Source organism: Babylonia areolata, chromosome 15 (assembly GCF_041734735.1).
Source record: "Babylonia areolata isolate BAREFJ2019XMU chromosome 15, ASM4173473v1, whole genome shotgun sequence".
Classification (NCBI taxonomy): Eukaryota; Metazoa; Mollusca; class Gastropoda; order Neogastropoda; family Buccinidae; genus Babylonia; species Babylonia areolata.
The window spans coordinates 4,661,076-4,683,215 of NC_134890.1; the positions used below are offsets into that span (position 1 = coordinate 4,661,076).

At 37.5% G+C, this 22,140-nt stretch overlaps 1 protein-coding gene across 1 annotated transcript in view; it reads left to right on the plus strand.

Moving 5' to 3' along the window:
* The first annotated feature begins 15,300 nt into the window (after positions 1–15,300).
* LOC143290383 (uncharacterized) overlaps positions 15,301–22,140 on the plus strand; it is a 35,191-nt gene continuing 28,351 nt past the window's right edge. The window contains exons 1-2 of the mRNA XM_076599770.1: positions 15,301–15,408; positions 19,095–19,283. Of these exons, the coding sequence (XP_076455885.1) occupies positions 15,316–15,408; positions 19,095–19,283 (282 nt within the window). The 5' untranslated portion in view covers positions 15,301–15,315. The remainder of the gene's footprint in view (positions 15,409–19,094; positions 19,284–22,140) is intronic.

Sequence of the window (22,140 nt, forward strand, 5' to 3'; positions counted from 1 at the left end):
TGATGGGTTACAAAGCAAGATTGGGCTGTGTGATACACTGATTCATGATGGTTTATAAGGCAAGATTGGATCTGTATGGAAGACACTGAAATAAGATGGAATACAAGGCAAGATTGGATCTGTATGGAAGACACTGAAATAGATAGAATAAGAGGCAAGATTGGGTCTGTATAGGAGACACTGATTTAAGATTGGTCACAAGGCAAGATTAGGCTGTATGGAGGACGCTGATTCAGTATTGGTTACAATGGAAGATTGAGTCTGCATGGCAGACACTGATTCACGATTGGTCATGAGAGCATTGGTTTTTGTATAATTTGTGTGGTCAGCATGGTCCAAAAAGGATTGGTCACAATAGAGGATTAATTTTTGTATCAGTGTAACCAGCACGTTCCAGAATGTTGTAGACTGTAGTGTTTATGATGCACAAGGACTGAAAAATCACTGGTGTGTTCGTGTTGAGACCATCAGTACATAGAACATATCATTCAGAGTACAAGCACTATTGTGTTCATGTTGAGCCCAGTACATAGAACACATCATTCAAAGTACACGATACTGGTCCACATTGGCAGGACTCCTGAACATGTGGAGAGAAAATAAGATGCAGACAGAACTGACTGTACCACTAGCAAAACACTGGCCAGCAGACCGCAGCATCCGGTAATGTTTAGAACTCAGAGTGGTCAATGATAACTGTTATTCATATATAACATATATATAACATTCCTACCCCCTCTACAATTCACCTTTGACCGGGGGAGGAGGGTAATCATTGTGTTACAAACTTCATTGTGTCGAAAGGTACAGTTGCCTTTGTGATCACAAAAGCTGATTGTTAGCACCACAACGAGAGGTGTGCTCAACTAGTTGCACATGAAAACCCTGTATTGTATGCTTAGGTCCTTGTGGCATCAGTGTAGATGTTGAAAATTAGAATAGGGTGATGTGTTTTTGTCTGTCGGATGGCTTGTTTGGATATTCAGCAGTCTGGCTGTCATGGAAAGACGGGGGGTTTTGTGTGTGTGTGGAAAATGGTAGTGTTGGTAGCAGCATTGTAGATCCTGCAGTTGGCTGTGTGCGTAGCTTGATTAGATAGTTAGATACACTGTTTAGTTCGATTGACTTTGTTGAGTTGCTTAGTTTAATGTTTAGTTGGTTTGGGTTTAGCCTCTTTGTCTACATTGTGTGGAAACCTGTATTTAGAGTTCATTAGCATTTCCTTCTCCAAATCACATGTTGTGTAAAGCTGTTGCATGTGATTAGTGGATGAACCTTTGTCCCTTTTCTTTTTGATTGTTCATGTGCAGATCCGTTGACAGTAATTGTGAGATATAAAAAAGATGACGTGTCATAAACATGTATTGCCATATTGTTTTCTTCCTTTGCAAAAGTCTTGCCAGGTTGTGTGGGCATTAGCATAGTGGCCAAAAGAGACAACTATGTCAGGATGAATAGCTCAGGATTCTGGATTCTCACATCATGTCTGCAGTCAGACTGGACTTTCATTGTTGTTGTTTAGTCAACAGAGTGAACTTTCAACATGGTAATAAACTGTTTTCAGTTTCTGTTCAGAGCTGCTAATCTTTACAGTTCATAGTTCTTTTACTATCAGCTGGTGGACTATTTGGTGGTGGTTTTGCTTTCTGTTTGAATGAGTCATTGTGTGTATCAGTGTTTATGTGTGAGGAGATAGGAGAGCCAGAGGCCAGCAGACCGGCACAGATCATGGCGTGAGGGTCACGTGGCCCAACTCCAACTGAAACATCATGTAACAAGGGAAATTCCCTCTAAATTAATAACCCATGAAAAAAAAACGTTTTTCGGTTACCATCATCTTTAATATGTGCAATGTGAAGTTTGATGCACAATAGAAACTTGAAATACAGTTGTTGTTGTTTTTTAAATTAAAAGTTGAATGTGGGTTTCGGGATAGCAGCTCAAAAAAAAAAAAAAAAAAAAAAAATCACAATTAGTTGTTCTGTAAGGACAGTTGAAATGCTAGCTGGCATGAAGCCTTTTGTGTGTGTTTGCACTTGTTGAATTTCTGTTCCTTTGTATAGACAATAAACCAGTCTTGAGTCTAAAAAAATGAATTTTGCTAATGACTCTGTGTTTGTTAAACACTCTGAGTTTAAACTCTCATTGTAGATAGGTGCTTCATAAGTATCAATAATGATAATAATAATAATGATAACAATAATGATTTTCCACTCTTCCTCCATTCTGCAGCTTTTCTCTCCATCTTCTGATGGGATCACATGTAAACAGAAACTTGCTTGGTGTACATTGTGAATGTGTGTGTTGGGGGGGTAGGGGGGGGGGGGCGTCTCCTGAGTTAAAGAATTGTTCATTGTTACAAGGCAGCACTGTGGTTGGTGGTTTGTCTGTTGGGTTTTGTGGTGTTGAGAACCTTGACCACTGACGTAATTTGTGATTGATCATCTCCCCTGGTTCTCTTTCCCTTCTGTCTGTGTGGTTTTCTTTGGTTTGTTTTCTGTGCTTTCTGTTGAGTGTCACCCTGCATGCTTCGTTCAGCTTCTGGCTCTGCTGGTGAGGAGAAACGCAGACAGCAGTACTTGCATATGTAGTTTACCCCCTTTCTTTTTTCACTGTCACCTGGCTTTAATTGCTATATGCCCCATGCCTGTAAATAGTTTGTGTGCAAGACAGAGAGAGAGAGAGGCAGGAGAGTTTGAACGTTCGTGTGAAAGAAGTTGTCAGTGAACAAAGCATCATCAAAGAGAAATTTTCATCAGAAAAGAGAACATTTCCTCCTCTGTTTTTGAGACTACTGTGCAAAATGTGCACTGTCTTCGTTGTTACGGGACAAGAGGGCAGGATTTTTTTTTTTTTTTTTTTTTTTTCACCATGGAATCTTCCTGTCTCTGTTTCTCCCCCCGTGATTATCAGTAGATCTCTCTTACATGAAACTATGGATGACCTGTTCTCTCCCACGCCATGTTGACATGCATGTTGTTGAACAGTGTTTGTACAGTGCACTTTACAGGTTTTGCCCCGGCCAGGGATGGAGGTGGCTTGTTAACGTTACTTCTGCCTGTTGCTCTGTTGATCTGGCGGGTGTTCAAAGTCATCGCTGCTCTGTCTGTGTACACATCTTGGCTACCTTGCGTGAAAAGCTTCACCCTTTTTCTGTTTGTTTGTTTTTTAATTTCTTTGTGTGTGTGTGAATAGTGTATGACTTATGCATTTTGTTTGAGGTATTCAGATTTCATGTTCTTGCATTTGAAGAAGTGTACTTGTGTTGTTCTTGTGTGTGCACAAGTTATAACAACAGTGTGCACCAGAGGGGGGGCGGGGGGCCAGGGGATGTGTGAGTACGTTAGTGAAAAGATTTTAATGTTTTGCTTTATCTTGAAATGTCTTTTTTCTATGTTGATATGCTTGATTGTAACTGTAATTTTCCCTGATTTTCTTTCCCCTTTTTTTCTTCTTTTTTTCATATTTTTAAATAGGTTCTGTGGAATTGATATTTTCAGTGTTTCAGCCCTGTATGGTTGCCTGAGCTATTAGCAAATTTTTTTTTTTTTTTTTTTTTTTTTTTTTTTTTTTTTTGAGGGGCGATTTTCTGTGAAACATTGAAAAGTTTTCCCTATGACAGATGCAAGACAGTGAGACTGCATGCTCATTGTGGTTTGTGTGCACATGGATGAAACATCCTCATTTGGTGTGTGTATGGCATTGATAGTTCCTTTTCTGCCTGAGAACTGAAGTGAGTCATTTAACCCCATGTCTACCAAACGTTGATGAAATGAGATTAATGTGACATGAGTTTGAAAGGCGGTTCCTACTTACCGTGTACTTACCAGTGGTGTAACTGATTTTACTGAGCAAAAGTAATGCTTCCCCAAGAGGAAGACGTTGAGGTAAAGAGTGATGACTGACCTGACCGGCAGAGCTCTCTTATCTCAGTGAGGTGACAGTGCTTCATGGATAAGCATTCTCATCAGCAGCAGTAAAGGGGTGAAGCAAGTCATTTGAATCTTCACAGTTCTCAGAAAGCTAGGTTCAGAACAGTTCCCACTGTTGACATGGCTTGAAGCAACCGTTGGCTTGAGATTTCATCTGTTATGTATAATTGGATGTTGTTTGGTTTGGTTTTGTTTCTTTATTTTTATAAAAAGACAGTAAAAGAGGAGTGCTTGTTTGACATGCGATGACAGAATAGTGTGTCGAGTGTCTGAAAATGCGTTAAAAAAATGCAGGCATTGAAAATGGTGTCAGGAGTCTGAACGTGTGTTTATGCTGTGCGTATTTGTTTGTGTGAGTGATGAACTGGTTTGTCACAAAATGTATATGCTTTGCTAGTCAGTGTGTGCGCTTTCAGTGTCTTCATTTCCAGATCATTTCATGTTTTCTGTGGTTTTGTATGAAGCTGTAAGTTTGGTGTGTATTCTTGATAGGAAAGATTTGCATTAACTGGTATGTAAACGGAAGGACATAAAGCTCCCTATCATGTTTCTGTTCTGAGCGAATGGCTTGGTTAAGCAGCAGATGTGTACATCTCTCAGAGTGATTGTGTTCTTATATATTTATATTTTTTTTATCATCAGAGTAGTAACAGGGTGGCTGTATATATGTTTAAACTATTTATTTATAGCATCCCTGGATACCATTATTTGCTGGCGTATGAGTTTTGTATAGTTGTGTAGCTTCAGTTGTGCCAGGCCAAACGTGTAGTTGGCTGGTTACTTCTTAACCTGTGTAATGCATTGTGTTGAATTGTAATAACAAGATACAGGTGTTACCCTTACAGCATCTCTAGAATCCATCATTTCATTTTTATTTTCCTGAAAGGCTCAGCTGCAGCACCATTTGTCTTTATTCAGGTCAAACACTGAAAAAGGTGTTTTAAAGATCCCTCAGCCTTATTTTCTGCTTTTGTGGTGCTCCAGATTTTTTGGTTTTATTTGTTTGTCATTGTCTGGAAATATATCACTTGCAAAAAAGTGGTCATTGGATGGATTGTTTCCTCTGTTGGCCTTTCAGGTAGCTTGAAATATATGTTGGTACAGCTGACACCAATGACCACCACCACCATTGAGCCTCCTACCCTCCACATAAACAGAGTTGATGGGTGATTATTACATTCCTCTATCTTCACCTTATAATCAAAAGACCGCAGTAGAATCACCCCCATGTTATGCAAGACCACTGGTCAGACCAGTCAGAAAGAAGCTCACCATGGCCAAAGTTAGTTAATCAGGGAAATATAGAGTAAGTAAGTGTGTTGAGGTGGGCGTGGATCTTTTTTATATATATATATATATATTTTTTTTTTATAGTGTTTTGTTTTCAAAGGGTGAGAGGGATAGTCTTTCACTGCATGTGTCCATTTCTTACTAGAGCATTTTTGACTCACGGAAAAATTAAAAAAAAGAGAGAAACAAGAAGATTCTAAAAAAGGAAAGATCAAAATCTGATCATTAATTTTAGATTGCAGCCATGCATTAATGGTATTGCAATGATTTATTATAATTTTATGGACCAACCAAGTCTGTACTTTTATTCTAGTACTTTTATTCTGTCTTGCTCCAGTTGCATGGCATTGCCCGCATCAGTCATGGTTTATGCAGATGGGCTGCATAAATACTAAGTCAAAGTATACCCTAGCAATGGGAAAAAACTGGCAATGAGAAAACACTTGACCATTTGGCATGAAAAGACTGGCCATTTAGCTATGGTATAACACTGGCCTTATAGTTGTGAGAAACGATTGACCATGATAAAAGACAGATTATTTGAGTCGTGAGAATGGACTGGCCACAGAAACTGGCTGTTGAGCTAAGTGGCACAAAATAAATGGACATGGAAGTGTTAGCGTTGAAGGATTTCCTTAGTGATCCAGTGGTCATTCAAGTCCTGATGTCCTGAGTCATGCAAAGTTTTTACCATTTTCTTTCCCTTTAAATTTTTTTTTTATGAGCAGTGATGTGTTGCAATTGGATATTTATGCTTGAACCAGAAAAACGAACAAAAAAAATCATACTAATTGAAGAATAGCAATATATCCTTTATTGAACATATATAGACATTTTACCTGTTTAACCCCCAGATGTAGAGATTCACTGTGTAGGTGAATGAATAATCAATCAATGTACTGATTTGTATGTCTGTCAGAATGTAGAAAGAAATATGCTCAGCAAATTTATAGGTGTTTCATATGCACGCTGCTCATGTGTACATGGACACAAGCACACACACAAATGCAAAGCGGAAATACCTGTACTCGGTCCGAGGGTGTTGTAGATAAATCAGAACTTGGTGCAGTGTTAAAGGGTGCCCAAGAAGACAGTATTGTGGTCTCTTGTAATCAAAAACCTTTTTTTTGTGTTGTATGATGAAGGTAGGTGATCGGCCCACAAGGATTATCTTTTTTCTTCTCTTTCTGTTGTTAAATTGCTCATCTTCCAGGGTCTTAGTGGTAGATTGAGTAAGACGCTTATCTGCCAATGCAGTGTTCATGAAGGTCTTTGTTCAGGTCCCAATTTCGCCCTTTCTCCCAACTTTGACTTGTAAAACAGAGTGTGTAGTTACTCGGATGAGATGATAAACTGAGGTCTTGTGTTCAGCATGCATCTGGCACACTGAAAAAGAACCCATGGCGGCATGAGTGTTGTGTGGCAAAATAAATCCACTCTGATACAAATGCTAGTGCATGCACTCAAGGCCTGAATGATCATGTCAGGTTTTGGTGCTGGTCAGGCATCTGCTTAGCAGATGTGATGTAGCATATATGGATTTGTTGGAACGCAGTGACACATCCTTGAGGAATTGAAACTGCTCATCTCATAATTCGGGTTTAAAGCTAGGTTGTCTGGTGATGTATTGATTTTTGCTGTCATTTGAAGAAATATTAAAAAATTAAAAGAACTGGTAGGGGAGAGAAACTCTTAGATCATTATTACATGTGTTGGCTTTTTGTAAGTGTGCACATTTTATTTCATTTTAATTTTGCTGAGATTGGTTGAGCTTACATGTGGGTGTTGCCTTTTTTTTTTTTTTTCTTTTTTTTTTTTTGCTACGCTTCTGTCACCCCCAATACACAAGAACTGAAGATATCTAAAGGTTTTCACTTTTAATTCTTGGGAAGGGATGAGGCTGAGGGTTGTTTCAGATGGATGGATGTCTTCTTGAGCAGTGATGTGTACAGGTGTCGCAGCTGAGCAGGGAGGGGGATGAGACAAGAGAGAAATACTGCTCTAGATGTGTGTGTGTGTGTGCGTGCACGTGTGTTTGTGTGTATGTGTGCATGCACATTTGAGTGCCTGTATGAGGAGAGAGAGAGAGAGAGACTGGACCTCTGAGGGATGCCTGACAAGTGATGTTACTGTTACACACTCATCCATAATTTCAGTGCAATCGATTTGACTAGCTCAAATCAACCCTACTTTGATTTTCATCATCATTTTACCTCCTTGTACAAAGTCATTGAATTCAAGCCATCATATCATTATCGTCATCATCATCATCATCATCATCAGAGCATTGTCATTGCCAAGAATATCAGAAATATAATATTGCAAGGCTCATTTCTGTTGTTAACTGGGTCACATTTATCCATTACTGTACAAATGTGTGCTTCACCATTTTTATGAATTTCCCTCTCTCTTTTTTATTTAAAAAGAATAAGGCAGTAAGCATATTTTCTTTGTAGTGGTTTTAATTTAAAACCTTTTAGTTGATGATAATAATGATAATATTATTATTTCTTTTAAAATAATTAAAAGGAACTAGTATTATTCCTAACATTCTTTTTATATATAAATATAATCATTTTTCAGTCATTTATTTCCCCATGGAACTTGTTCTCAGCAAAAAAATAAAATCATAACTCCCGAGTCCCAAGAATCCATTGTTACTGCAGATACCAGAAAGTGTTAATGTTTGTGACCACATGCCCACCATGTTTGATTGTCATCTGACCTGTTTCTGCGCGTAGTGTCTTGTTGCATGTCACAGTTACTGGTTCAATAAAACGACAAAACAGTGACAGTTCAGCTTTCTTGTTCTGTGTCTGTGGGTGAGAAAGTGGGGGCTGGACTGTACGGGAGTATGAGTGTGTTGGGGAGTTGAAATTTGATGACTTTTTTCTACAAAGAGGTCAGCACAATTTACATCACACACACACACACACACACACACCAATACACCAATATGTTGATGTATACATGTGTGTACATATACAAGCGTGTGTCACACACACTGATATATACACATGCATCACACACACACTCACCAATATATACATTTGATAATAACAATAACAATTATGATAAACACTTATTCAGCACTTTCTCAAACAGAGCTTAAAGCATTGTACATGTAAAGAAAAAAGAGCAAACTCATTAACTACTAATAATGAAATAATTAGATAACCAGTTGGCACAAACTTCAAACAGACATGACACAACTGACCCAACTCGCTTGCTTTCACACACACTCACACACAAACATTGCATTTGTGGGTCACAATTTTGAACTGTGGTGGGCAAAGATGTCAGTACTGCTTAAACATTTAGGTCTTAGAGAAGATTTGAAAGAGGCTGCAGAAGTGGAATGACTATGACCAAGGATAGGCACTATGTAAGTATCCGTATCATCATCATCATTGTCAGTGCATGATGAGAAGCAGATTGAATTGAGTTTGGTTAAAAATCTGGGACTGATTGAGAGCCAGTGCAAAGATTCCAGAAGGGGTGTGGTATTTTCACATTTGGGGAATTTCAGAATCAGCTTCACTGCATTGTTCTGAACCTTTTGGGGCTCATGAAGCAGGTGACTTGGAGTGTCAGTGAGGAGGGCATTGTTATATGATGGAATCTGGAGAAAACTTGATAGCAGACAAGAGTTATTGCATCTATGGACAAATGGTGATGAATGGTCCGTATTGTCCTGACTTGTAGGTATGCTGTCCTGAAATCATTTCAGATATGCTCGTTGAAAGATAGTGTATGATAAAATAAGATTTTTTTTATTAAAAAAAAAAAAAAAAATTAAAAAAAAAATATATATATATATATATATATATATCCATGTGTCACACACTGTCTTTGATATATACTCATGAGTCACACACACACACACACGCATGCATGCCCATGTAATGCATATGCACATCCACTCTCTCCAAGGTATGATGGCAGCTCCACTCAAAATATTTACACAAAATCATTTGTCAGTTTTAATCTGCCAAATAAAAATCTCAAACAAATTTGATATTCTTATCTGCTCTATACCTTCTTGACCGCAAGATGGTCGAATGACGTAAATGTATTTTTCTTAAGTCATTCATTAAGAGAAATTAGCAGAGTCTACCCACTGATTTACAGTGCTGAGAAATGTCAAGCAAAAAATGTCACCTTCCCATTATTTTATCCCACATCATTACCCAGAAAACGATCTCCAAGCAAAGCTGTTATTTAATATTAATCGATTTTTTGTTGTTGGGGTCACTGTTTTGATTTTTTATTCCAAAACGTTTTCCCAAGCCTCTCAAAAAGAGAGCAAGGATATCAGCCGCAATCTGAAAATCAGTTGTTAATAAAAAAAAAAAAAACTAAACAAACAAACAAACCATATACATATAGTAAGGACAGCTCAATGTTGCAACATTGGTGAGGCCTATATTCTGTGATCCAGTACTCATAGCTTAGCGTTAGTTCATTTACATTTTATTTTAATGTTTGTACATATTGAACAGTGAATTTCCATACCTAGGTATAGACAATAATTTGTACATGTTAAACAGTGAATTTCCGTACTAGGTAAAGACAATAAACCAGTCATGAGTCTCTTGGAATGAGAGGAGAATGTATTTGTGTGCCCATTTCAGCGTCCTTTTGACATGACCACACAAATCAAACCACTTTTATTGTATACCAAACATCGTATTTCATCTGTGGGTTACGGACTCGTTCGGGCCTTCTTCTTCTTCTTCTTGTGTGTTTGTGGGCTGCAACTCCCACGTTCACTCGTATATACGCGAGTGGGTTTTTGGGCCAAACTGAGAATTTTTTTTTAAATGAATGTTTTTCTATACAAGTCAACATCTTAACTCATCAGAGAATTGATAATGGCCAGCTACATAATTGTGTGTTTCAGTGGACAATGATCGAACAAGAATCGTATTTGTAACGTGTGGTGTGTGTCTAGGGGGCACAGGGTTGGCATTTCCACAATGGTATGTGGCTCCCCTCCTTCCCACTTTACCAACCCTCTTTATAAATCTTTTTTCTTTTTTCTTCTTTTTTAAACGTACATTACCGTATATGAAAAATGAACAAATGTAGGAACAATCCCGCCCCTCACTCTCTCTCTCTCTCTCTCTTTCTCTCATCGCTCTCCCTGCCTGTCTATTTGTCTGTCTGTCTGTCTATCTTTGTTTATCTGTCTCTATCCATCTAGCTATGTAACTATCTCCTTTTCTTCTTCTCGTCTTTGATATATATTTGCGTGATTTTTCTCTTGCTTGTTTAAAAACATTTTCTTTTTCTTTGCTTTTTTTTTTCTATATTGTTACTCTAATCTTTTTGTTGTTGTTTATTTGTTTGTTTTCATGGGCTGGATGAAAAAAAAGCATGTATGCTTAATCTATTACCCTCAGAAAATAAATATTATTCATTCATTCATTCATTCAACCCTCCTCCTGCATTCCTTATCATCAGTTTTGCATACCCCATAGACTTGATTAGTTGGACATATCACAGAGGTACGACCCCACTATTGTATATCATCCTGCCTTTCTTTCCTTGTCACCCCCCTCCCCTCCCTCATCCACCTCTTTTTTTCTCAGGGCCTCCATCCTCCTACCTATCCACCCCCACCCCTCCACACACACGTTTCCTTTTCTTTTTCATTCTTTTCATTTGTGGGGCCTCCTTCCTCCTCTTCCCCACTTTTTGGAATTCTGTCTTATTTCATTTATCTAGTTAGTTATTTTTAGGGCCTTCCATTCTTTGCCACAGGTTGTTTTTTGTTTTTTTTTCTCTTCACACTCTTCCCCCTCCCCCTCCTTCCCCTCATCTGCACACAGTGACCAACTTTGTGATTTGGTCAGCACACGCATGCAACTTACACATAACTTCATCCGTGGCACTTGCGAATATGGACATCAACTGCTTTGGTTCATACATGATGGAGGTTGTCTGCAAATTTATCATACTAATCTGCGAGATTTTTGGATTTTTCATCTTTATTTTATTTATGTATCTATTCCTTTTGTTTTTTGTGTTGTTGTTTTTTTCTTGGGGGAGGGGGGAGGGGTGTGTGTGTGTGTGGGGTGGGGGTGGGGGTGGGGGGGGTTCGTTGTGTATCTATTCCTTTTGTTTGTTTTGTTTTTTTAATTTCTTGGGGCCGTGGGGTGGTTCATTGCCAATTTATTCTCACCGTGACAATACAGGCACCTTATAGGGAGCATAAGAAAGTTTTTAGTGATGAAGATGATACACAATTTTAACAGAAGATGTGACACCAACTGAATTAACGTGTGACAAGTGGTTAAAGCGGTGGACTTTCAGTCTGAGGGTCCCGGGCTCGAATCTCGGTAACGGCACCTGGTGGGTAAAGGGTGGAGATTTTTCCGATCTCCCGGGTCAACATATGTGCAGCCCTGCTTGTGCCTGAGCCCCCTTCATGTGTACACGCAAGCAGACGATCAAATATGCACGTTAAAGATCCTGTAATCCATGTCAGCGTTCGGTGGGTTATGGAAACAAGAACATATAACCCAGCATGCACACCCCCAGAAAACGGAGTATGGCTGCCTACATGGCGGGGTAAAAACGGTCATACACGTAAAAGCCCACTCGTGTACATAGTACGAGTGAACGTGGGATCCCAAACCCACAAACGAAGACCTTGAGAAGAATTAACGTGTCAATTTGAGGGGTGGAGTAGAATGTTCCTGCACACAGTGTTCAATTAATGTAACAAATTTTCTAAAACGTTTCGATCCGTGTGGGAAATGAACGCGCACACACGCACGCACGCGCGCGCGCGCGCGCACACACACACACACATATACGCGCGTCTCATACCTCAGTAATTGTAGGTGTGTCACGGTGTCATTAGCGACGTACATGTACCCGAATAAGAACAAGGCGACTCATAACATGTTGGTCATGGATGCTTTCATCCATTGATAGATGATCGACTCGCTGTTTGCAAAAAGCAGCACTGAACAAGAACAACAAAACAGTAATATACTTTCCATGCATTTGCCAGTGCAACTGGATGAAGGTGGCATGAACTGATAAGACGCTCACTCTGCGAAGTACAGCCGGAGTCCGTGATGGCCTGGGTTCGAATCCCGTTCTCGCCCTTTAGTCCCCTAAGTTTGACTGAAAAATCAAATTTAGCCTATTTTAGTCATTCGGATGAGATGACAAACCGAGGTCCCGTGTGCAGCACGCACTCGGCGCATTGAAAAACTACAGCGTGGCAACGAGGAAAGAAACGCAAATTGTACCAAAAGTTCCTAGTTACCAAACAAAGGAGAGACTATCAAAAATATATAAAGGCACGTAATGTATGTAATAAAAAAAAAAAAATAAGGGAAGCCAAAAAAAGAATTTGAAAAGAAACTGTCATATGAATGTAGAGATAACCCTAAAGCTTTCTGGAGATATGTACAATCAAAAACTAAAATGAAAACAGGAGTGACTCCATTTATAACTAAAGATGGAGACACAGTAGAAACAGACAGTGGAAAAGCAGATATTTTGAATTCATTTTTTTCTAGTGTTTTTACGAAAGAAGATATACTTAAGTACTGTACCTTCTCTAAGTGCAGCTTCAAAGTCAAATGGTAAGATTTTGGATAGTGTAGATATTTCAGTTGAAGCTATAAAAAAGAAACTTCAAACTCTTAATCCAAACAAAGCTTGTGGTCCTGATGCCATTCCTTCAAAAATACTAAAAGAGCTGAGTGAAGAGATTGCAGTCCCATTATACATACTCTTAAACAAATCAGTTGAGGAGAAGGCTGTGCCCATACGGACTGGGAAACAGCAACAGTTATACCAATTTTCAAAAAAGGAACAAGAACAGACCCAGGGAATTACAGGCCAGTGAGCTTAACATGTATCATATGTAAATCATTAGAATCATTCATAAGAGAGGCTATTGTTAGGCATATGACTGATAATAAATTGTATGCTGAGTGCCAGCATGGATTCCGCAAAAATAGGTCATGTGTGACTCAACTTCTGGAAGTGATGGAGGACTTTACAAAAGAGATAGATAAGGGAGAAAACATAGACGTGTTATACTTAGACTTCTAAAAAGCATTTGACTCTGTACCACATGAAAGACTACTAAAGAAACTGGAATCTTATGGAATAACAGGAAACATACTTGGGTGGATAAGGGACTTTCTAACAAAAAGAACTCAAAGGGTTAGGATTGGTAGTTCCTTCTCCGGTAAAGCTGATGTTATAAGTGGCATACCACAAGGTAGTATATTAGGACCTGTACTATTTACTTTATTCATAAATGATCTCCCTTGCAAACTAAAGAGTACATGTAAAATTTTTGCAGATGACACAAAATTATACAACTCTCCAAAATTCTATCAGGATTTACAAAAAGATATTGAAACATTAGTAAAATGGTCAGACACATGGAATCTGTGTTTTAATGCTAAAACGTGTAAAGTACTTCATATTGGGAAATCAAACCCAGAGAAAGAATACATAATGAAAATCGGAGACAAAGAAATAAAAGTATCAAAATGTGATGAGGAAAAAGACTTAGGTGTCACATTTGACAAAAATTTATCATTTGACAAACATATAACAAATAGTATAAACAAAGCGAACAGAATGATTTGAATAATAAAAAGAGCATTTACATTTATAGATAAGGTTACTTTCTTACGGTTATATAAAACATTAGTTAGACCTATCCTAGAATATGGAAACACTGTATGGTACCCAACGCAAATAAAGCAGTCACAAGCCATAGAAAGGGCTCAAAGAAGAGCAATAAAACTGGTCTATAGCATAAAAGATTATTCATATCAAGAAAGATTAAAGTACTTACAACTACATGTACCATCACTTAAAGCAAGAAGAGTAAGAGGAGACTTGGTACAGACGTACAAAATATTAAATGGGTTTGACGATGTAAACAAAGCATGCTTTTTTTGTACTCCAAAGGCAGACACTACAAGAACAAAGACAAAATATTTAAACAGTATTCCAGAACAAATCTCAGAAAGTTTACATTTAGTAACAGAGTAACAAATTATTGGAACAAATTAACAAACAATATCAAACGTGCACCTAGTATAAATACTTTTAAGAACCTCATAGATAAACACGAGTTATTGACAAAAGCGAAATATGACTGATGGATAAAATAACTGAGCTTATCAACGACTTGACTAACAATGTAAAGGAGTAAATCTGAAGGGGCATAAAAAGCCAAAAATGGCTAAGTTGTATAAAACAACGCCCCAAATCCTGATCCTGATCCTGAGGGTGTTGTCGTCTGGCAACTAAAATCATGTAGAAGAGATCCATTCTGATAAATACACAAACTCAAGGCCTCACTTTGGTTATGCTCCGTTGCAGATCGACGTGGTTGTAGCGTATCAGTTTGGATTTGTTCAGACATCGGCAGATGATAATGTGATTTGACTTTCCTTTCGGCCACTCATAACGATTTTGCTTTTCAAAGCAGGGAATTCAATTACTCTGACCAGCCTTTCTATTTTATTTCTGTTTTCCGAAGATGATTTTTTTCCTTCCTTTTTTCACTCAGTCGAGTTAAGTCGACAATTTGTTTTCTAATCAGTATTTTCAGGTGGAACAGTTTGGAAATGGATTTTTTTGTTTGTTTGATTTTTATTCAAGGTTATAAACACTCAGCCATGAGGCTTCATTTAAGTCTTCGCTTATCCGTAATCAGAACTCAATCAGCAATTTTTTGTGCTAAAACTGAGGTAAAGGGGGGAAACTAAGGCAGAATTATTACGCAGATAAACAGGTTTGTGAACGAAGAGGTTAATGTCCTTTGATTCGTTTTCGCCCGACTGGATTGTGAAATCACAGGCTTGTGGCTTTGCGTCAGGAGAAAACGTTTTAAAACTATTTACAAAGAGGAAATAAGAAACAAACATTGTGAATGTTACAACAAATCCAACTATATACAGTGGAAAACTCCATTGAACTTGTCTAACGGTACATTGCAAAAGGAAGGTCTACTTTCGTTCTTATATTTTGGCGTGGCCCCAGAGGGAGTAACACGGGAACAGCCACTAGCATTAGCATACAAGCAAAATGAACGTCAATGGCGCTCTCGGTTCAGCATGAGGGCGAAAATTATGAGAAAACAGAAGCAAGATTAATGAGTTCGGGTGGAAGTAGCCGGCTTGCACATCAGGTAAGTTTAAAACAAAATCCCTTGAAATATTGTCGCCGATGTTTTTGCCAAAGTCAGTGAATATGTCACGTTGTCAAAAGAAACCTTGTAAACTACCTTTAACACCATTTCGTCCGCATTCCAAACGATTCCAAACGTCAACAAATGATGCGACTAACGGTTAAAAGTATTTTGTCTGAACAATGCTGGGGTCTGGACGCATGTTTTAAAGCACCGTGAGCTTCTTCAAGGAATCGAGTTTAACGGTTGCTTTTGTCAGTCACATTCACGATTATCGTCTGCTTCGATATTTACCCGGGTAACAACTGTGATCGTGACGGCGACAAGGGAGCACCACCCAGTCACACAATAAAACAAGATTTGCGCAATTTTAGATTGCGAATGACAGTGCAGTTTCAAGGAAAATGATAGAGTTTAGTGCTAGGGGGTATATCTTTATATTTTTTTCTTTCAGTTGGAATGTTTTCAATGAAAATCTTTGAGAAATGATCAGTGCTGGTGATTGTCATATGGTCGCCATAGCTGGTTTAGTGTTGTAGCAACTTGGGCGATCATTCATCATGATACACAAACCGACTGAGAGCAAGAAAATAAACTGGGTATGTTTCTAACAAATGTTATGAAAAGATAAGTCGCTTGATGTATTGTCATTTTAGCAATCGATTTCGTTTTAGATGGACTGCTTTTGCAAAAGCTGGTGACACGAAGTGGATCAGGATGTTGACGAATGTGACTCCAAAAATAGCATTCCGCGTGTACTTGATGTGTTTAAAAAAAAAAAAAAAAAAAAAAAAAATCAGCTGATAGGCGTAAATAAACATACCCGGAACATATGACGTGTTTCGCTATTTGAACTATACAACTCATAAATTCAGAAGCATGCCGATTAGAAAGGGAAAAGGGGATTTCAACTGCAATAGTGTTTAAACTTTTAAAAATTTTCACATATAGTTTTATTTTGATGTGTGTGTGTGCGTGTGTGTGTGTGTGTTAGCATCTTTCAAAGACAGTTATGTATTATATTGATTTAGCTTGATCTGTTTTTTTGCTTTCCCTTGGTAGTGTTTATAACCACACACACACACACACTCTCTTTCTCTCTCTCTCATATATATATATATATATATATATATATATATATATATATATATGGTGAGGGGAGGGGTGGTGGAGAGGGATGCATAATTTTTTATGTTTGTATCTTTTGTTCAACTTTTTCCATTCTGACATGTGTATTCTATTTGTAAATGCCTAGGGCTTATTTTCAAGATTAGGCGTACTAGTAGTATATACATAATGTATATAATATATATATATATATATATATATATATATAGAGAGAGAGAGAGAGAGAGAGAGAGAGTTATAAATTAAAGTCATTTGTGCAGGAAAATAAGAATAAGAAATAAGTTTTTCAGTCAATGAAGACGTGACAGATTTAGAAGGAGAAAGTCTTTATTTAAAGCTAGAACAGAGAGAATATATTGGATCCCACATAGACTGGCTACAAAATATTCAAAATTTATGTTTTGAAATTCGTATGAACATCAACATCAATAACAAAAAGCATTTGAATTTTGAGAATTTTAAAGTAATCCAGAAATATATTCGAACTTACACACGGGTTTTGAATTAAGAAAACAACAACAGCAACAAAACTACCACCTGTTATTTATTTCTTTGGTTTCTGTCAGACTCAGTAGTTATCTCATGAGAAAACCCAAACCTATGTATATATATATATATATATATATATATCTAAAATGATTAAAACAAAGTTGAAAATGTAGTCAGTAGTTATCTCATGAGAAAACCCAAACCTATGTATATATATATATATATATATATATATATATATATATATATATCTAAAATTATTAAAACAAAGTTGAAAACGTGTGTTCATGTGTGTGTGTTTATGTGTATGTATATGTGAGAAGATGTGTATGTGTGTACATGTTAAGTATGTGTGACAATACATATATAAACACACATACACGTAAATACTAAATGTGATTCTATGTGCGTGTGTCTACTCAGAATATATGAGTCTGCTCAGAATATATGAGTCTTCTCAGAATATTATTGCTGTCATTTTCTTGAAATGAAAACATCCAGTATTCCAAGAGGACATTTAAAAGTTTTATTTTACATAACATTGAACAAAGCATTTATTTTTATTTAAAAAAAAAATCACAATGTGATAATGGAAGAAAACAAGCACAGGTAGATTACTTCTGTTATTTTAAAAACCATATTATTTCTTTTAGAATATAAATACAGATAGATGTATAGATTTAAACTGATGTCTGTGGTTATAGTGTTATTTTGTCTGACAAAGTGACATGGACAGTAATTTACTTTTGAAGAACGAAACATAAAAACAGTAACTTGCACATATACACATATGCCTGCATACAGAAACAAATGCATGCACACACGCACATAGAATCACATTTAGTATTTACGTGTGTGTGTGTTTATATATGTATTGTCACACATACTTAACATGTACACACATGCACACCCTCTCACATATACATACACATTAACACACACACACGAACACACACACACACACATGAACACACACACACACACACACATAAATGGACACACGTGAACACACACACACACACACACACACACACACATGTACACACACATGTAATTATGAACACAAACATGCATGCACACACGCAGCCTCCACCCCCACCCCTCCACACACACACACACACACAAGCTGTAGTGGAAATGGAAGAGGTGGTATAAGGTGCATATGTCAGCAGTGCAGCGAAATATTGTATCTTGAGACATGCAGCATGACTTGCTGTTTGGGTGGGGCACCTAGTAATCCCACCTGATGAAACTATTGAAAGAACCCTTTTGCTGATCTTAGCTTGACAGCTGGTGGCTGTTAGCCTTTTGTGTCTCAATGTGAAGGTCCCAACTTTGTTTTTTGATAGTTAAGAGAATGTGAAAAAATGAAACGCAAAAAAATAGCCCTTACAGTTACAGTTACAGTTAATTCATAAACATATCTCCTGTTGCTTTTAATTTCTCTGCCTGCTCTTTTCCCTGTGTGTTTACCCATCCAGGCTTTTAATTAAAAAAAAAAAAAAAAAAAAGTGTGTGTGTGTGTTTACATAATTTTTTACTTTCCTCAAAATTTGCTGGATTTTTCATGAACATGTACATGTGAACATATTTACACATGGCCTCAAGGCCTGACTAAGCGCGTTGGGTTACGCTGCTGGTCAGGCATCTGCTTGGTAGATGTGGTGTAGCGTATATGGATTTGTCCGAACGCAGTGACGCCTCCTTGAGCTACTGAAACTGAAACTTACACATGGAAACACATTTGCATGTACACATCCATGTCCTTTGTCCTCTCTCTCTCTCTCTGCTATGTATCTTTATAAAGCACTGCAATTAAGAGAGACACTCATTTCTTAGATTCACTGATAGTTTGTTGTGAATGACGTTGTATTGTTTATATTACCAATTGCAGTGACACATGTAAAACTGTTATTACCCCCTATTCATATGGGGCTATGGCCTTAATTGAATTAACCATCTCTCTCTCTCTCTCTCACGCTTACTTCAGTGACACTTTGAATGTATTCATGAAAAATAGCACTTGATTTTTTATCAAAAGGTTCAAGAATTTGTCTTGGTTCTGATAGGAACTCAAGTACAATCCTGGGGCTAAGTGCTTTGACTCAGGCGTTCAAGACCCAAGTAGTTATGGAGTGCCGTCATCCAATAATCACCACACTTTTGACAGCTATGGGATGCCTCATCCAACCAGCCATGACAGACCTTCCAATAAAGACATGGTGAAATTACCATCTTCAACATACAGAAATGGCCAGGTAAGATTACTTTAGATTATTTTGGGGAAAGTGATAGTGGAAAATGCAAGCAGTAAAAAGGAATGGTGTTCAACTAGTGGTTCAAGCATTATACCCTTCTGAATTTTTTTTCAGATGACTTGTTGAAACATAAAAAATGCTTTTATTTATGTATCTGTTGATGTTGTCACAGTCTGCGTATGTCATATGTGTCTGTTGGAAAGTTTTCTCAGGTCTTCAGTTTGCTAGACGCAGAACCTGATTCAGTGTCTGAAGTATGTTCCAAAATCTTTTCTGGAGGGAGAAACGGAGCTCCATTACAAACTTTCTGCTGTCATTACCTGGATCTCTGGTGGATTATTCTGGGATATATTGTCCTTCCTTCTCTCTCTCTTTTTTTTTTTTTTTTTTTTAAAACATTTTTATTTCTAGCCACATTGACAGAAAGTATGATAAAGGACTAACAATACACACATTTTGAAGACAGATGCTACACCACATCAGCAACTGGGCTAGGCAGATGCCTGGCCAGCAGTATAGCTCAACATGCTAAGTCAGGTCTTGAGTGCATGCATATATATATATATATATATATATATATATATGTGTGTGTGTGTGTGTGTGTGTGGATTCCTTCACAGAATTTTGTCAGAGGACAACACTTTCGTTGTTATGTTGTTTTTTTCCAGTGTGCCAAGTGCGTATGGGACCTCAGTTTATTGTCTCATCCAAATGACTTGATGCTCAGCTTGATTTTCTAGTCAAACTTTTGAGAAAGGGCGGAAGTTGGAATCCAACCCAGGCCCTCATGAACACTGTATTGGCAGATAAGCGTCTTAACCTCACTGCCATCTGCCACCACAGATAAAAGAACTTTACCAGTGTGGCAGTGACCATAATTCATATTCTAGATAACTGTAGATATAACTGTATTTTAGACCAAAAGTACAATGACATATTTATTAAAATATGTTGATAAAATTTCTTTTTGATCATTGAAATTGATGTAACTTGAATTTGATGCTCGTTCAAGTGATACATGTAAAAAAAAAAGATATGATGGTTAGAGGACTGTTCATAGCAGAAAACAGGATGTTGAAAGTGTGATATTTTTTCTACCCAGAGACCTTTATTTCCTCACCTCAGACCATGGCATATTTTGTTAGATAGAGCCTGCTAAATTGATAGTTTAACTTAGTCTAATACATCCTGAGAATTTATTTTATTTGTTTTAATTTTTTTTCTTTCATTATCCATGCAAAAAGTGATATTAATCTGGGTTATTATGCTGTATTCACCAGTTATTTTGTTAGTCTTTAAACTTATAAAGTTATATGGAGTTAGTTTTGTTTATGTGTTGTAATAAATTAGACAAAGACAGACTCATAGATGCCAGTTTGGGTTATTTGATCGAATCATTACTCTTGCCAGCTAAGGGATTCATCTTTGTTCTGTATTTAAGGATGACTGCTCAGAAATTGTCCATTTCTTATTATCAGCAGTGACAGTGAATGAAAATCTATTCGGACTCCTCCCTTGCAGAAAATTTAGCCTGTGAAGCAGCCATGAGCTAATCAATACAACTGTCTTTCCTGGCATCCTTTATTGAGCAGCCACAGATGCTGGCAGTGAAAGTGCTATGTAATGAAAGCTATTGATTTCTGGCCTCTGCTGTCAGAACAAATAGGTCTCATCCATTCATGGGCATACACAGCTGGTTTATCATCCGAAGTGTCCATGGCAGGGAATGTGTGTGTGTCCAGCAGGTTACCTCATCTTTGAGTAAAGAAATTTCTGGGTTACGGTGGTATTAGGGGAAAAAATGACGACAGAGGTTTGTATGGGAGGTGACCAATTAAAGGTAGTGTATGTTGTGTTTTTATAGATGATTAATGACCACATCAGGTGCACTACAGATTTTTCTTTCTTGAAATGATAGTAACTGTCATAAAAGGATGATATGTTGTATGAAATATTCACAGATAATCTAGATATATTCTGATGAGACCAAATAATGATGTTTCCAGACAGCCAAATTTTACATGAAAAAAAAGAAAACAGAGTTTATTGTGATGCATCTTCCAAAATGAATAATGCTTTGTGTTTCGAGCATGCACACACATTATAGACACACACTGGGGCATGCTCAAATGCAGGCAGGTGCACACACAACAGAAGTGATATTCTGCCAACCTAGCCATAGGTAGCAATAAGGCCAAACAATCCACCAGTCAATTAACCAGTCACATACAACTTTTACCGTACTAGATCAGCAAACGCTCATCACTGTATGCAGTGTGTGGAATGTATCTGTTAAATTAAGAACCAGCCACAACACAGCTTAATTCAATAGACAAGGTCACCAAATTTGCTGTGAGAGAAAGAATGTTCATTAGCTAGTTTTTCTACAATCTCCTGACAATGTCAGAGCCCATTGTCGCAGAAGTGAGATGATGGCACATTTACGAAAAACATGCAGACCCCAATCCTGTAAACAGCTTTGTTATAGAATGAAATGTAAACTTTTAGCTTTCCTTAACAACGTAGAACTTTCAGGAAGCACCTCTTAGTCTTAGCAGTAGACCTTTAGTCCATTTGATAACATTGACATCCAGTGTTCAATAAAGAAAACATTGCACTGTTATTTGGTCTAAAAAAGCTCAGGTAAATTTGGAATGTGATAAATTTGTACCTGTAAATTTGCCGTTCTCTTGATCTCAGATCTTCGTGAGTTTGGTTTTCAAGGTTATCTTACTGTCTTTATAAAAGAATTTCTTGTCAGAATAAAACATAACTAAATTCCACTCATTTTGACATCATTGAGCAGAGCTGAGGTTTGCAAAGAAGGCCTTTTGTTGTTGGTGGTGATGACTTTAAG